We start from the raw sequence: 17,305 nt of genomic DNA on the forward strand, positions 1-17,305 counted from the left end.
TAAAAATGGATTTATATAGTTACTAAGGGATAATTATCTGAAACAGCATGTGATGTAGGAGACCTATATTTGGTAATAGCATCAAAGATGTGTCCGTAATCAAGATAGCCATTCTGCCTTTGATTGGAGAAAGTGACCATGCAGTCTATCCTGGGAGATTGCTGCACATGTAGTTCTACTAATCCAGGAAGTTGTGAAAAATTTAGGAGGCTACTTGGAACAGTGTCATGTTATAATCAGCTAGAGAAGAATATCATGTCATATATATATTTTATATGTGTGATACTGGGTCTGGAGGGTTCTGAGATGTTTATTTATTTATTTTTACCCCAACTCAACATCAGCAGAAACCAAGACTGGCACCATCAGCATAAGAAGCATCAATGGAAAAGAAATGGAACTAGCAGAAGAATTGGATATGTTATATTCAGTAAATAATAATTGGGGAAGAGAAGGAGTAGCTATAATAGTAAACACTAAATATGAGGATAATCTTCTCAAATGGCATGGCAATATCAAGTAGAGTGATGTGGGCTAATATCAGAATGGGGAACTGGACAATGAGACTTATTTGTGCTTATGGTTCCACAGAATGTTCTACCAAGGAAGAAATGGAGGAATAGTTTGAGGATTAGAGATAACAGCTGACACAACAAAAAAAGGAAAAGTTGGTCCTTGTTGGAGATCTAAACAGTAGATAGGAAATGATTACCAGACATATAAGAATATTTGGGGAAAATTTCGAGAAAAGAGCAAAGATAATAATAATGGTAAGTACCTGCCGGATTTCTGCTCAAGACATGGACTAGTTATTACTAACACCGTTCTCCATCATAAAATCATGCACAAATTCACATGGAAAGAAAAAACAAGGAATAAGAAAAGTTTCATTGACTATATTATTGTTGACAGTGATGTTTTCCCACTGATTCAGGACACAAGAGTATACAGAGGATTTGAAATAGGAAGTGATCACCATTTAGTGTTGAGCAGGATAAAGTTGATCTTCATATTGAAAAGAATGGTGTGTAAGAAAGTTTTGAAATGAATCAAAGTTGAACAGCTCAGATGTGAACTATAGACTCAAATACACAAACATTATTGAAGAAAAACTGAAAGAGTTTGAAAAAAAAACAACAACAACCAGACTTTGGAGATTCAGTAGCAAACCCTAAAGAAAACTTTGATTGATTCAGCCAGAGAGGTGTGGTAAGGTCTGAAAGGATAGAAAAATCAGAACTCCATGATGGACTCATTAAGTTAAAGTGGCATTGAAGGAAAAGAAGAAAGCATATCAAAAGTTCCTGGCAAGTAAGTTTGCTTGTGCTCTTAGAAAAAAATTTAAGAAAGCAAAGCATTGTGTAATATTATCTAAACAAAAGTCATGGGAAGACTTTGGTAAGAACATAGAAAATAAATATCAGGAAGGTGGTAAGATATTCTGGAGGCTATTGAAAAAGCTCAGAAATGAAGGAAAGAGTACTGTAAAAGGAATTAGAGATGATAAAGGGAGACATGAAAAACTGAGGATAAAGATATTCTTGATGTATGGAGTACTTACTTTGAAAAATTGCTAAATGAAACAAACAGTGACAACATGGTGATAGAAATGCCATCTGGAATATATATCTGTACTTGAAGTAGAAAAAGCTATCAAAAACCTGAAATGTGGAAAGGCAGCTGAAGTAGATATTTGACCAGAAATGCTAAAATATGGAGGTATAAAAGTTTTACAGTGGCTACACTGCATGAGTCAGAAAGCCTGGTCAGAGGGTCAGGTTCCATATGATTGGAGTAGAGTGCTCATAGTACCCATCTATAAAAAAAAGATAATAAGGCTGAAAGTGAGAATTACAGAGGAATTTCTCTACTGAGTGTTCCTGGTAAGATTTATGCCATTATTCTTGAGAAACGGCTAAGAAAAATTGTGGAGGAGAAGCTTAGAGAAGAACAAGCTGGGTTCAGGCCAAACAGAGGTTGTCAGGATCTTATTTAAGTTAAGGGATATTATATCGCATATTGTTTCTTAGCCGACTAAGAAACTCAAAGAGTTTCATGCCGAATATAGAAACTATATAAAGTTCGGCGATTCCAAGCGTAAGCAAATACCTCGATAGTGCAGCACCTGATCCCTTAGGTAGTGCAAGCTGAGGCAACTCATAGAAAGGGTGGAGCAAGCTCTGATCACTATTCTTGATATTTACCCATAATGAGAACTTAGCTCCTAGGAGCTGTATTATTGTTCAACATTATGAGAGAAGGTCACTACCCAGACCGGTTTCAACCTTTTTTGAGGTCTCATCAGTGAGTAGGTAGACCTAGTTAATACCAAGTTTGTAGCGAACAGAACTTACATCCCTTTTATGAGAATTGCCAAGAAGGTGTCCTAATAAATTACTAATTATATGAAGAGCCAAAGGCTTCAATTCGGCGACATGAACTTGAATTGGTAATTAGTTGCCAGGATCAGATTTTCACTTTAAGACAGTTAGGTGAGAAATCATGGAAATATAACAAGGATCTGTATTTAAATTTTCTAGATCTGGAAAAGGCATATGAAAAGTTGCCAAGAGGAAAACTTCAGAACACTCCAGTTATATGGTATAAATGGCACACCATATGTAAATAGATTAGAAATAAAACTCTTTATCAAAGACTGGAGCCCACAGATATGAGAGTCCTGAGAAAAATTGGGGGGGGGGGGACTGTGAACAGATATCTCAATGGCAGTATCATATTAAAAAAGCATTACATAGTCTCTATTTGAGTTGTAAAGCAACAGTTAGAATTAAAGGAGGTACAGGAAGATGGTTTGATGTGTGCAACAAGGGTGTACATTATCTCCACTGTTATTCATCATTTATATGGATCACATAATGAAATAAAACGATATCAAAATTGGAGATGTTAATCTATGCTCTTTACTTTATGCCAGTGTTTCCCAATGTGGGGTGTATGCCCCACAGAGGGACAATTTGAATATTTGGGGGGGGGGGGGGGGGCAATTAGAAAATCTTTTTTGGAATTCTTTCTGTGCGGAAGTTTCCGCACAGAAAGAATTCCAAAAAATAAAAAATAAACACATAAAGAAATATAGCAACCTTGTGAAAAACAAACCACAACCACAAATTCAACCGCTCCAGACAGTAATAAACCTCTCTTCCAAAAGGCTCAACGACGATGCCATCAGTGCCCTTTGCCTCGGCCGTAATTTTGCCGTCACTCCGAAGGAAGTGCCGGTGCTTAACGTAATGGTGAACATCGAACGTGGAATCGGTCGCTTACCGTCGGAGATAGCTAACAACATCAGACTTGACGTAGCCAACATCCTTGCGCATTCTTCGCCGCCAAAAAGTAATTTATCATATTCCCAACGCACGGCTCTCCTGAAACTACTTAAAGAAAAAAGTATCATCATCACCAGAGCGGATAAGGGTAATGCCACAGTCGTTCTTAATACCAGTTAATACAATCGTAAAATGAACATTATCCTCCGTGATCGCACTACCTACATCCTGCTAGAACACGACCCCACAAAAACACAAGTTAAGAAACTAAAAATCTTACTCAAAAAAGTATCTTCCTGGCCCCCTGATGTCACGAAAAAACTTAAACCTTTCTGCTCCCCCCCCCGAATATACGGTTTACCAAAAATCCACAAACCTAATTCCCCACTCAGGCCTATAGTAGATGCCACCAATGCACCTTGCTATAGACTATCAAAACAGCTGGCCAACTTTCTGATCCCCCTCACCGGAAGGTCCCCTTCCTATATAAAAAACTCTACCCACTTTAAAGCCCTCACAAAAAATTTAACCTTGAATAAGACAGACATATTGGTAAGCTTTGATATCTCATCTTTGTTTACCAATATGCCCTTAATTGACACCTTATCTCTCTTAGAAAACGTTTTTCCTTCTGACATCTTAGATCTCTTTTCCTTTGCCATTAACTCTGGGTATTTCTCTTGGAACAACAAAATCTACAAGCAGATAGAGGGAACTGCCATGGGTTCCCCTCTCTCACCCCCCTCCCCTTGCCAATTTCTATATTGAAGATTTCAAAAAACGAACCATAGACTCAGCCCCACTCAAACCTTCTATCTGGCTAAGATATGTAGATGATGTGTTCTCTATTTGGCCTCATGGCCCAGACACGTTAGACTCCTTCCTCAGTCATCTCAATAGTCTACATCCAAGAATCCAGTTCACTATGGAAAAGGAAAAGAACAATTGTTTACCCTTCCTAGACACCTTAGTCACACGCCTGCCTAATGATACACTTACCTTCACCGTATACAGAAAACCCACACACACAGGCAGATACATTCATAAACTCTCCCACCACCACCCCTCTCAACAATATGGCATTATTAAAACTCTTACCAAGAGAGCCCACAATCTTTGTTCCAGTGGAACCGCCCTCACTACTAAGCTTAACCACATACACAGCACTTTCCTCTCCAATGGCTACAGCGATCACAGATCACATCCGAAAAAATAGCCAAGATACTAAAACAGTACAACCTACACACAGCATATAAGCCCCACCGCAAACTTGCTACCCTTATCCGTTCTACGAAAGATCAGCTCCCTCCTCTCTCTCTGCCTGTTCCTGTAAGCTGGCATACTTTGGACAGACAGGCAGATCAGCATCCATCCGTCTAGAGGAACACAAGTCTTACATCTTCAAACACAACTATGGCCATTCAGGCTTGGCTGACCATGTTTTGGACACCACCCACAGAGTATCATGGAAGAAAACCACCATGCTCCACCACAGCAAATTCAAGAAAGAGAGACTTTTCTTAGAAGCAGCAGCAGCTCTCAAAAACCAACCAAATCTCAATAAATACGGTTGCATTAAGCTTCAAAAGATTTGGGAAACACTCATCACCAAAGTTCCCACCTTACATTCCAGGCCACCTACTACTGCCCTTAGAGGGCGCTCTACCTAGATAGGACTTTAGTGGCACCCATGTGGTTGGGCTTAGTATTGTTTGTTATTTGTGTATATGTTACATTAATTGTTTTTGTAATCCCCGTAGATGTTCTAGTGACTAGGACGAAATATAGGAAGTATTAAAGTCTATTTTAATTCTTTTTGAGTGTTGTAAAAAATCCATTAAGCCTCCAACATGACGATACAGTAATCCCTCGATTGATGTGCCCCCAATTAGTGCGTCATTTTTTTTTTCGATACCCAAATTTGATTAGTGCGCCTCTAAAATTCGATTAGTGCACCTATATACATCTTAAAAATAAATGTTACAGATTTCAAAAATTTTCTATGTATACATTTTTTATAGCTGACTATTTTAAAAAGTCACTCACCAGAATGAAATAATTTAGTTATGATTTAAAACATTATTTTACAACATTTTACAACATTATTTTTAATGGCATACTACACTACTTCCATGTATGCTATGTATACTATGTTCCAAATTTTTACTGCCAAAATTTATGTCGTCTGCTAATTACATAGCATTTTCCTGATCATATCTCGTACCTCCTTTGCAATTATTTTCCTTACATTTTTTTTTTAATTTTAAAGTATTTTCCTAACCTTTCATCATGAGTAAAAGATTTAGTGAGCAAAAAAGTGAAAGTGTGAAAATAATCTCATTGGAAGAAAAACTTGAAATAATATATGAACAAGGTGAGTCCAGAGCAAAGATAAGACAAGAACACAAAAATGGGTGAATCAACTATAAGAGCAATTTTAAGCAAAGCTGTTGAATACAAAGTATTATAATGATTGAATTAGAGAGACTTCTTTGTACACGGATCGAAGATTGTAACAAAAAACGGATCCAGCTAAGAACTGATCTTATTAAATCAAAAGCATTAAGTCTCTTTGCAACTTTGAAAGAATGGACTATCAGTGATGGAAAAGAAGAATTCCACATTAGTGGTGGGTGGTTTGAGAAATAGCCTACACAATATTCTAATCACAGGCGAAGCTGCAAGTGCCGATAAAGAAGTGGCCGCAAATTATCCAGAGATTTGAAGAAAATTGTATAAGAAGTGGGCTATTGTGACCAACAAATATTTAATATCGATGAAACTGGCCTTTTTTTGGAGCCAGTGCCTTCCAAGACTTTTCTGGCTAAATCGGAGAAATCTCAGCCTGGTTATAAAGTCACAAAGTCGAATGAAATTACTGCTAGCAATATGCGATCCTCCAATATTCTTTTTAAAATGCCTATAACAATATTTCCCTTTTATTTATCAATACTTATTCCACTTTTGAAACTTAATAGTTCCATGATTCCTTTTTCGGAATATTATTATTATTATTATTATTGTTCCAGGCAACTCCAAGGAGTCGACAGACTCATCGAGGGAGGCCCTAACATCATGTCAAGAACAACTATTCGACATTGACATAGTATCTATCATACCTTGACTTGAACTCATTCACGGTCGTAGCACCCACAACAGACTCTGGAAGCTTATTCCACTCATTCACCACTCTCCAAGTAAAAAAACCTAGCTGTAACTCCCTTGTCTACCACGCTCTTGCCCAGCTTCCATGCATGGCCAATATGACTGGTGGTAGTCCTCCCACCACCACCAGTCATATTTTCAAAAATATCTTCTGGATCAATCTTATAGAAACCCTTCAGTAATTTGAATGTCTCAATCATATCACCCCTCCTTTGCCTATCGTCCAATCTCTGCCACCCACAAATCTTCAACCTATTCTCATAAGGTTCATTCCACAGACCGTCTATCATCTTGGTCACTCGTCTCTGGATCCTTTCCACTTCCTCCCCATCACGAAGAAACCTTGGTGCCCATAATTGGGCACAGTAGTCCAGATGGGGTCTTATCAAGGCTCGATACAGAGGAACAACAACTTGTTTGTCTCTGCATGTTAAAGTATTTTTCAGAAGCCAAGTGATTTGATGAGCTGATTTAGTCACTTTTGCAATGTGCCCCCTAAACTTCAATTCCTTATCCACCAACACTCCCAAATCCCTGGCCTCATCAATCTCCTGGAGTACGGTTCCACCAATGTGATATACTGCTGCTATTCTTTTCACCCCAAAGTGCATAACCTTTCACTTTGCCACATTAAATTGACATCCATTTTTCCTAGTCCAGTTCTCCAAACTATCCAAATCATCCTGTAAAATTTTGACATCCTGTGCACTCACAATTGCTCTAACCAACTTTGCATCATCAGCAAACAAGTGAACACTTCCTCTCATATCCTTTCCTATATCATTGATGAATAAATTGAAAAGCAGTGGTCCAAGAACAGAGCCCTGCGGCACACCACTAGTCACAAGCCGTCTTTTAGACTCCACTCCTGCATAAACCACTCTCTGGTATCTCTCCTTCATCCACCCTCCTATCCATCTCACCAACCCTATATCTATCCCCATCTGCTCCAGTTTACTGATTAGGGTTCCATGTGGTATCCTGTCAAAGGCCTTGGCAAGGTCCAGTAGTATCACTGTAAACCCATTACTCCTATCCAGTTCAGCCGTCACTGTGTTATAAAATGTGAGCAAGTTACTGAGGCATGATCTACCCTTCACAAAACCATGTTGTTCCCCCATACAATATCCCATTTTCATCTATCCAATCCTGTATTCTTTTCTTGACTAATTTCTCTGACCTTGACAATTATTCCTGATATGCTAATCGGTCGGTAATTTACAACAGCAGTCTTGGAACCACCTTTATGCAGTGGAACTATTTTCCCCTCTTTCCACCCCCCTCAGGACTAACCCAGACCCGAGACTCAAATTAAACAAAATGGTCGAGGGTACTGACAATTCTTTAGCAGCTTCTCGTACGACACGAACTGGCATACCATCCACTCCCACGGATGTATTGACATTGAGGTTATGCAATAGACTACTTACCTCCACTTCATTCACCACAATTCCCGAATAATCTATTGGTTTATTTGTTTCTGCAATGTCACCACCTGGATGATATATACTTGCAAAGTGCTCACTCAGTAACTCAACTATATCAACTGATTCAGTTACCTCCCAACCATCGGCATTCTTTAAAATCATTCTGCCATGTACATTTTTCCTTTTACTTACTACATATCTAAAAAACTGTTTCGGATTCTCTTTAGCCTGCATGGCCAATGTTCTTTCGTAATCCTTTTTTGCTTTTCTTACCACACTTGTTACCCTTCTGGCCTGCACTTTATACCGTTCATGTGCCTGCCAGTCACCTATCTCCTTAAATTCCCTCCATAGTTGTTTCTTTTTTTGCAGCTCAAGCTTAATGGTGTTATTCATCCATTTAACCCCTACTTGATTTATTATTCGGACTCTAGGTATACAGTCAGCCATTGCTTCATGCAAACACTTCTTAACTGCCTCCCATGCACTATCAACTTCTAGTCCTTGCAGTTGTACATGCCATGGCACTGAATCAATCAAACTCCTAAGCTTGTCATACTTTCCAGCCCGATAATTCCATATGTACCCTGTCTTAATTGGAAATTCCACACCTTTAGCCACCTCCCAAGTCAAGACCCTATGATCACTCTCACCAATTGGTGGCAATGTTGTCATATTTGTTACAGCCAAATCCTCAGATGTAATTACTAGGTCAAGCACTCTCTAACCCCTAGTATTTTCCATTACATGCTGTCGCATATAGTTATCCCTTCGGTTGGGTCGGATCCCCTCGATCGGGTCGAGGCTAGCTGGTGAAAGGACGTACTGTCGGAGAGCTCCTGAAAGATTTGATTTTTGTTGATTTATTAATATTTTGTTAGATTTAATTGTGTAATTTTAGTATATTATTGTAGTTTTATTAGTGTAGTGTTGTTGTCCTTATTCGCTCGGGCATATTATATTCATTCATATATTCAACTGCCTCCCTAATTACTGTATATCTACCCCCCCTTAATAAATCTAGTTTCCCTGAATTTGCACATCCATTACATTCAGCAACACTTTCTCAAGTCTCCTTACACCGTAACCATTCGAATACAAGCCATCCATATACTATTAATTTTCCTCCGACTGTCACATAAAAAAAACTCAAGTTCCTCTGAATCTAAATATCTGCCGACCTGTGTTCTAAATTCCTTTCAAATGCTATCTTGTTTATTTCTGTTACTCAGATACCGAACTTGTCAGTTGTCTATCACACATCAAACTTCTCAGCAAGCATGCGCACTCCGTGGCAAGCGAGAAACTGAGTACTGTATAATGGATGATATGTTGTCTCCATTAGCGACAAGAGAACGTCTCCATAAAACACAAAACTTAACATTTCAAACCACAATAAATTTGTTTAAAGTAACACAACTATTCAAATCTGGTAAGTACATAAATTTTTAACTGCTTTACATATCACTTTTGACAAAACAATTTCAATAACGGGCACATTGTAAGTGCCGACAATGTGTGTGTTATGAAACTAAAACTAATAAATATACTAACATAAGCAATACGTAAAAATATTCAGAATTTTAAATTATGATTATTTTTACACTATCATTAGATCCCCTTGAGGGTATATGTCAGGAATTTAATGATTCATGATTATTTCAGGAGTGTTAAAGTTGGAAGTGGAAAAGTGTTTTGATGAATTTTTTTTTTGATTACTTTGCTGAACTACCAAATAAATAGCAATATTTTTTATCACTTCCACACACAAGAGATCATAAGGCCCATAGCAAATAAATGTCATGTTTTGGCTAAATGACAAAGCGGTGACAGTATGGAATTTAAATGACAAAGTGGTGATGATAGGGAATGTAAATAACAAAGTAGTGACAGTATGAAATCTTCTATTCCATATATTGTAATTACTTTAAACTGGACACAAGGAACATCTTCAACGTTGATAAACTATCCAGAGCCATAAAACCCCCTATAGTGCATTCAGAGTGTTGCACAGTAGTAGAAAAATAAGTATCTCTAAAACAAACAGGAGGGATACAGTTGTTCTTGTCCTCAGCCACTTAGACTATGTCTAAGTGGCTGAGGAAATGTCTAACTTAAAAGACCATATCACACACACTGCATAACAGATGCTAACACACACAGTTTTGCAAATTACTATCCAAAATATTTCTTTATTATACTATATGGAATGTAATATTTCTAATCATAACTAGTCTTTATTTGTGTATAATAAATTTAGTTTAATCCTTTATCCAAGTGTGAGCAAACACAGTTTGCGCCTGAAAGTATCTTCAGGACTGGGTTAAGGTGGTACACACCAGGGCAACTCGTTGCAAAGGTGGAGCAAGCTACCAACACTCCTATCCTAGTATCTCCTATAATGCAAAACACATCTCCTTGCGGATATGTCTATTGTTATGCATTAAGGGAAGGGCCACTACCCAGACCGGTTTCGACCTTTATTGAGGTCTCTTCAGTGGGAGCCAGGCCCAAGTCGAGAAATCAGGCAGAAGCATTTGCAGGTCATCTCCACCTATAGGAATTGCCAATTGGTGTGCCACCCTTTTTTAATAAATTACTCTGGATTTAGAGAAAGATGTTGAAAGTTTATTTTCCACTTGGTTAGAGTATAATAAATTTAGTTTAATCCTTTATCCAAGTGTGAGCAAACACAGTTTGCGCCTGAAAGTATCTTCAGGACTGGGTTAAGGTGGTACACACCAGGGCAACTCGTTGCAAAGGTGGAGCAAGCTACCAACACTCCTATCCTAGTATCTCCTATATAATGCAAAACACATCTCCTTGCGGATATGTCTATTGTTATGCATTAAGGGAAGGGCCACTACCCAGACCGGTTTCGACCTTTATTGAGGTCTCTTCAGTGGGAGCCAGGCCCAAGTCGAGAAATCAGGCAGAAGCATTTGCAGGTCATCTCCACCTATAGGAATTGCCAATTGGTGTGCCACCCTTTTTTAATAAATTACTCTGGATTTAGAGAAAGATGTTGAAAGTTTATTTTCCACTTGGTTAGAGTATAATAAATTTAGTTTAATCCTTTATCCAAGTGTGAGCAAACACAGTTTGCGCCTGAAAGTATCTTCAGGACTGGGTTAAGGTGTTAGTAGTTAAGGTGGGTTAAGGTGATAGGAGTGTTGGTAGCTTGCTCCACCTTTGCAACGAGTTGCCCTGGTGTGTACCACCTTAACCCAGTCCTGAAGATACTTTCAGGCGCAAACTGTGTTTGCTCACACTTGGATAAAGGATTAAACTAAATTTATTATACTCTAACCAAGTGGAAAATAAACTTTCAACATCTTTCTCTAAATCCAGAGTAATTTATTAAAAAAGGGTGGCACACCAATTGGCAATTCCTATAGGTGGAGATGACCTGCAAATGCTTCTGCCTGATTTCTCGACTTGGGCCTGGCTCCCACTGAAGAGACCTCAATAAAGGTCGAAACCGGTCTGGGTAGTGGCCCTTCCCTTAATGCATAACAATAGACATATCCGCAAGGAGATGTGTTTTGCATTATAGGAGATACTAGGATAGGAGTGTTGGTAGCTTGCTCCACCTTTGCAACGAGTTGCCCTGGTGTGTACCACCTTAACCCAGTCCTGAAGATACTTTCAGGCGCAAACTGTGTTTGCTCACACTTGGATAAAGGATTAAACTAAATTTATTATACTCTAACCAAGTGGAAAATAAACTTTCAACATCTTTCTCTAAATCCAGAGTAATTTATTAAAAAAGGGTGGCACACCAATTGGCAATTCCTATAGGTGGAGATGACCTGCAAATGCTTCTGCCTGATTTCTCGACTTGGGCCTGGCTCCCACTGAAGAGACCTCAATAAAGGTCGAAACCGGTCTGGGTAGTGGCCCTTCCCTTAATGCATAACAATAGACATATCCGCAAGGAGATGTGTTTTGCATTATAGGAGATACTAGGATAGGAGTGTTGGTAGCTTGCTCCACCTTTGCAACGAGTTGCCCTGGTGTGTACCACCTTAACCCAGTCCTGAAGATACTTTCAGGCGCAAACTGTGTTTGCTCACACTTGGATAAAGGATTAAACTAAATTTATTATACTCTAACCAAGTGGAAAATAAACTTTCAACATCTTTCTCTAAATCCAGAGTAATTTATTAAAAAAGGGTGGCACACCAATTGGCAATTCCTATAGGTGGAGATGACCTGCAAATGCTTCTGCCTGATTTCTCGACTTGGGCCTGGCTCCCACTGAAGAGACCTCAATAAAGGTCGAAACCGGTCTGGGTAGTGGCCCTTCCCTTAATGCATAACAATAGACATATCCGCAAGGAGATGTGTTTTGCATTATAGGAGATACTAGGATAGGAGTGTTGGTAGCTTGCTCCACTTTTGCAACGAGTTGCCCTGGTGTGTACCACCTTAACCCAGTCCTGAAGATACTTTCAGGCGCAAACTGTGTTTGCTCACACTTGGATAAAGGATTAAACTAAATTTATTATACTCTAACCAAGTGGAAAATAAACTTTCTTCATCAATCATCAAAAAAAAATTTATTTGTGTGTGTGTGTGTGTGTGTGTGTGTGTGTGTGTGTGTTCTGTTTGCTGAGTTGCAGAGTTAACAATCAGTTTCTTCCAGCAGGAGAGAAAACCCTACTTACTTGCTCCAGGGGTTGACAAAATCTGAAATTGTATGAAAAATGACCTTGAAAAAGTTTCTCTAGCGAGTGACTAGAATTCATCAGTATGCCCAGCAACAATACACAGTTCTGCCTGTATATGTAAGAAATCAGTTTTACACAAACAGATTTAACACCTGTAGAGAAATTCTTGGTTTGTTTCATCATAAACACATGTCCAAATGGCTGCTTTAGTCTTCTCAAAGTGGGAGACATTAATTTTAGGATTTTCAGCTAGGTATCAAGGTTACCAAGATATTCCTTTAGATTTAGAGTTAAGGTTACAGTTTTCTTGTTTTCACAACTGGTATACCTGTACACATTTGTCACTTCTTGGTATTATATCCCTAATGGTGCCTTTCTTGCTAAGACAAAATTATGTCATATTCAAGTTCTGATATGTATCCTCACAGAATTATGATAGCACTTCATGAAACGTTTATATCATTACTACCTTCTTGTCAACAATTTTCCTGAAAATTAGTCTGTTATCTGAGACTACAGACATAATACGAACGACATATTAAGAAATTATTTTATTTTCATTATTACATCAAAGATGAAATAAAAGCTAATGATGCTTTAGTCTCAACATAAATTTCTGACTTGAAAATTTTCAGCTTGCTTATGCCTATCTTTGTTTAACAAGCCAGCATTTTATGTAATGGAAGTGAAAGAAAAGTACAGGTATTTTTACGTGATCATTTTTGTCAAATTCAAATGTCCGTAATGAAAAAAGTCAATAGTGGTGTAACAGTGAAGAGAACATTCACACATTTGCCAAAATACAGTTGTTGATTTTGTTCTTGGATCAGGTGGAACTACTTTGTTAATGTTCAGTAGTTATTCTCTCTCTCTAATGAATATAAAACTTGTGTCTTCTATGTATTGTTTCTTGATTTTGAGATTTTCCTCTGGATATTTTAGTTTTTTCATCTCTCAAAAAACAAAACAAAAAAAAAGGTATTTTGAATATTTTTTGCAGCTTGCATGATTAGCAACAGAAAAATCATTCAGTTTCTATAAACACTACACCTAATCAGTTGATACACTCACAGTTCATTTGTTTAGGGTATTTAAATGGTAGATCCAAAAGTAATCATGAGTTTAGGACAGTGGTCCTGATAATGTGAGTTGCAACTATTGAGGGGATGAGCTGTTTAAGCAACTTAAAGGAGAATCGTAGACTTCTTAAAATTATTTGAATGGCTAATGAGTGCAGTAAAGATTTTGAAGGAATACTTTATTTATTTATTAATTGAATTTTAAATAAAATAATCTTGCTTTTTTAAAAAACAGTTTTTTAAATTGGTTATAAGTTACTTGCATAACATTTTATTTAGTTTTATTTTTTTATGAGGTCATAACACAGTTTTTATCCCTAACTTGCCAGATTAAGCACTAATAATTTATTTAAGTTTTAATGCTTAGTGAGTATCTTAATTGCTTAGTCATTTCCATTTTGAAAAAGATATTTCATTATCTAAACCTAATTGTAATGTAAATTAGACATGATTTCTTTAAGCATTTCTTAATACTTGATGTATTTATTGTTTTTCTTTATATATAATTTTTTAGGAAGCATTTGTTACAACTGATGAATTTGGTCAAGATTTGGAGCATGTTGAAGTTCTTCAACGTAAATTTGATGAATTTCAGAAGGTATGAAATATTTTATAGCTTGATACATCTTATAAATCAAATTCTTTTTTAAACTAAAGATGCCAAGAAATTATGTTCTTGTTTAATCCTTTATCCAACTGTATGGATAAAGTTTGTGCGTGAAGTATCTTCACAACTGGGCTACTTGTATATATATAGAGGCTTTACATTGTACACCTGTTGGCAACTCGTATAAGTAAATATGACCTCTCCTATTGCTTCTGCCTTAGTATCTCCATGTTTAGGTCTGCCTCCCACTGATGAGACCTCAATAAAGGTTGAAACCGGTTTGGGTAGTGGCCCTTCCCTTAATGCATAGCAGTATACATGTCCGTAAGGAGATGTGCTTTGCATTATGGGAGATACTGAGACAAGGAGTGATGAGAGCTTGGTCCACCTTTGCTCAGAGTTGCCTGATGTTGCATCACCTTCCATCAGTCCTGAAGATATTTTCAGGCACTTACTTTGTTTGCTCACACTTGGATAAAGGATTAAACTAAATTTATTCTAATGAGAATCATTTAGGTTATTATTTTATTATAACGCGATCATTATTGATTCTATAATAGGAATCAATAATGTTTGAAACAGCTATCGCAACAGTGAAATCCTCAGTCAGAAACGCTAATCATCATCCATTACATAAACTTGACTTCAAAAAATCATCATCAAATTCCTGCCATGTACCCTCAAGGGGTGTACAGGATATGATAGTACTACATGAAAATAATTACATCATTACTAACTTCCTATCTACAATTTTCCTCCAAATCAGTCTGTTACTTGTCAAGACTCCAACATTATCAGATCTTATATTTCTATCATCTAAGGCACTTCGTACCGTATCAATCCACCTATATCTTGGTCTTCCTCTGGGTCGTTTTGCTGCTGACGTGGCAGAGAACACTTGTTTTGCTAATCTTTCTTCGTCCATTCTGTTTAAGTGACCATACCACCTCAGATTAGCTCTGCTAACGCATTCCTGGATGCTGACAATGTCAAGTTCTTTCCTAATATCCTCGTTTTTAATATGATATTGCCATTGATGCCATCTGTTCATGCCTATAATCTTTCTCAGGACTCTCATATCTGCGGCCTCTAGTCTTTGGTCAAGTGTTTTACTTCTGACCCAGCTCTCAATCCATAAGTTAAAACTGGTTTTAACACTGCCTTGTATAGCTAATTTAGTGTTCCGATTTCTCTCTTATTCCATATGAATAAGAGAAATTTCCAATTTCTCTCTTATTCCATATGAATTTATTCAATTGACTTCCCACCATACCAGCTTTGCTGATTCTGTTGTCTATTTCTATATTTAATTTACTATCTTCAGTAAAAATCGTGCCTAAGTAGCTGAAATGTTTTCTTGTTCCACAGGTTCTCCATTCACAACACAGTTGACATTTTCAATGATTCTACCTATTTTCATTGTCTTTGTCTTTTTATTGCTGACCTTCATACCATATCTATTACAACAGCTATTCAATTTAGTCAGAGAATCTTGCAGACTTGTAGCAGATTTATTTAGAAGTGTAACATCATCCGCATAAAGCAAAGTGCTGACATTAACATCTCCAATTTTGATAACATGTTTAATACCACTTTCCTTCATAATGTACATCCTTGTCTCACACCAGATAGATTTAACATTAAACCATCTTCCTGTACTTCCTTCAATTCTAACTGCCGACTTACAACTCAAATAAAGACTAAGTATTGCTTGATATAATGCCCCATTGACACTATATAACTGTAGCGTATTGAATAGTTTCTCTCTTGGCACCTTGTCATATGGCTTTTCCAAATATAGACAAAACTTAAATACAGATCTTTGTTATATTCCCATGCTTTCTTGAATATTTGTCGTAAAGTGAAGATCTGATCTTGACAAGCTGGATTCAGGCCTCTATTTGGCCTGAATCCAGCTTGTTCTTCACCAAGCTTTTCTTCCACAATTCTTCTCAACCGTTTCTCAAGTATACTTGCATAGATCTTGCCATGAACACTCATTAAGGAAATACCTCTGTAATTCTCACATTCAGTTTTATTTTCCTTTTTATATATGGGTACGATGAGAGCTCTACTCCAATCATCGGGAATTCGTCCCTCTGTCCAGACTTTCTGAACTATGCAGTGCAGCCACTGTAAGACTCTTATACCACCATACCTTAGCATTTCTGGTCGAATATCATCTACTCCTGCTGCCTTTCCACATTTCAAGCCTTTGATGGCTTTTTCTACTTCAAGTATGGATATGTATTCCTGACTGCATGGCTGGTCAGTGTTTTTTACCACTGTGCTGTCATCACTGCTTGTTTCATATAGCAGTTTTTCAAAGTAATTACTCCATATACTTCAAGGATATCTTCTTCTCCCATTTTCATGTTACCTTTATCATCTTAACTCCTTTTACAGCACTCTTTCCTCCATTCCTAAGCTTCTTCAACAATCTCCAGAATATTTTGCCACCTTCTTGATATTTATTTTCTATATTCTTGCCAAAGTCCTCCCATGACTTTTGTTTACCTAGTTTTACACACTGTTTAGCATTCTTGCATTTGTCTGTGTATTCTCTAATAGCGCAAGCTGACTTATTTAATGGGAACTTTTGATATGCTTTCTTCTTTTCCTTCACTGCCTCTTTAACTTCCTGTGTCCACCAGGGAGTTCTGATTTTTTTATCCTTGCAGACAACCTCACCACATGCCTCTCTGGCTGAAGCAATCAAGGTTTTCTTCAAGGCTTGCCACAGAATCTCCAAGGTTTGATTCCTGTTCTCAAACTCTTTCATTTTTTCTTCAATAATCTTTGTGTATTTTAGTCTACAGTTCACATCTGAGAGCTGCTCAACTTTTATTCGCTTTAAAACTTTCTTACATGTTATTCTTTTCAATATAAAATTCAATTTTATCCTGCTCAAGACTAAATAGTGATCACTTCCAATTTCAAATCCTTTGTGCACTCTGGTGTCCTGCACCAGGGAGAAAACATCACTATAACCTAGTCAATGAGACCTTTCTTATTCCTAGCCTCTTCTCTCTATGTGAATTTGTGCACATTTTTATGTTGGAACATG

At 37.4% G+C, this 17,305-nt stretch overlaps 1 protein-coding gene across 1 annotated transcript in view; it reads left to right on the top strand.

Moving 5' to 3' along the window:
• The window catches only part of alpha-Spec (alpha spectrin), a 509,808-nt gene that overhangs the window by 65,199 nt on the left and 427,304 nt on the right, over positions 1–17,305 (top strand). The window contains exon 5 of the mRNA XM_090406229.1: positions 14,146–14,229. Coding sequence (XP_090262355.1) covers positions 14,146–14,229 — 84 coding nt within the window. The remainder of the gene's footprint in view (positions 1–14,145; positions 14,230–17,305) is intronic.

The sequence above is a fragment of the Typopeltis vanoorti genome, chromosome 16 (genome assembly GCF_054136105.1).
Source record: "Typopeltis vanoorti isolate ZY-2024b chromosome 16, IOZ_Tvanoo_1.0, whole genome shotgun sequence".
Taxonomy (NCBI): domain Eukaryota; kingdom Metazoa; phylum Arthropoda; class Arachnida; order Uropygi; family Thelyphonidae; genus Typopeltis; species Typopeltis vanoorti.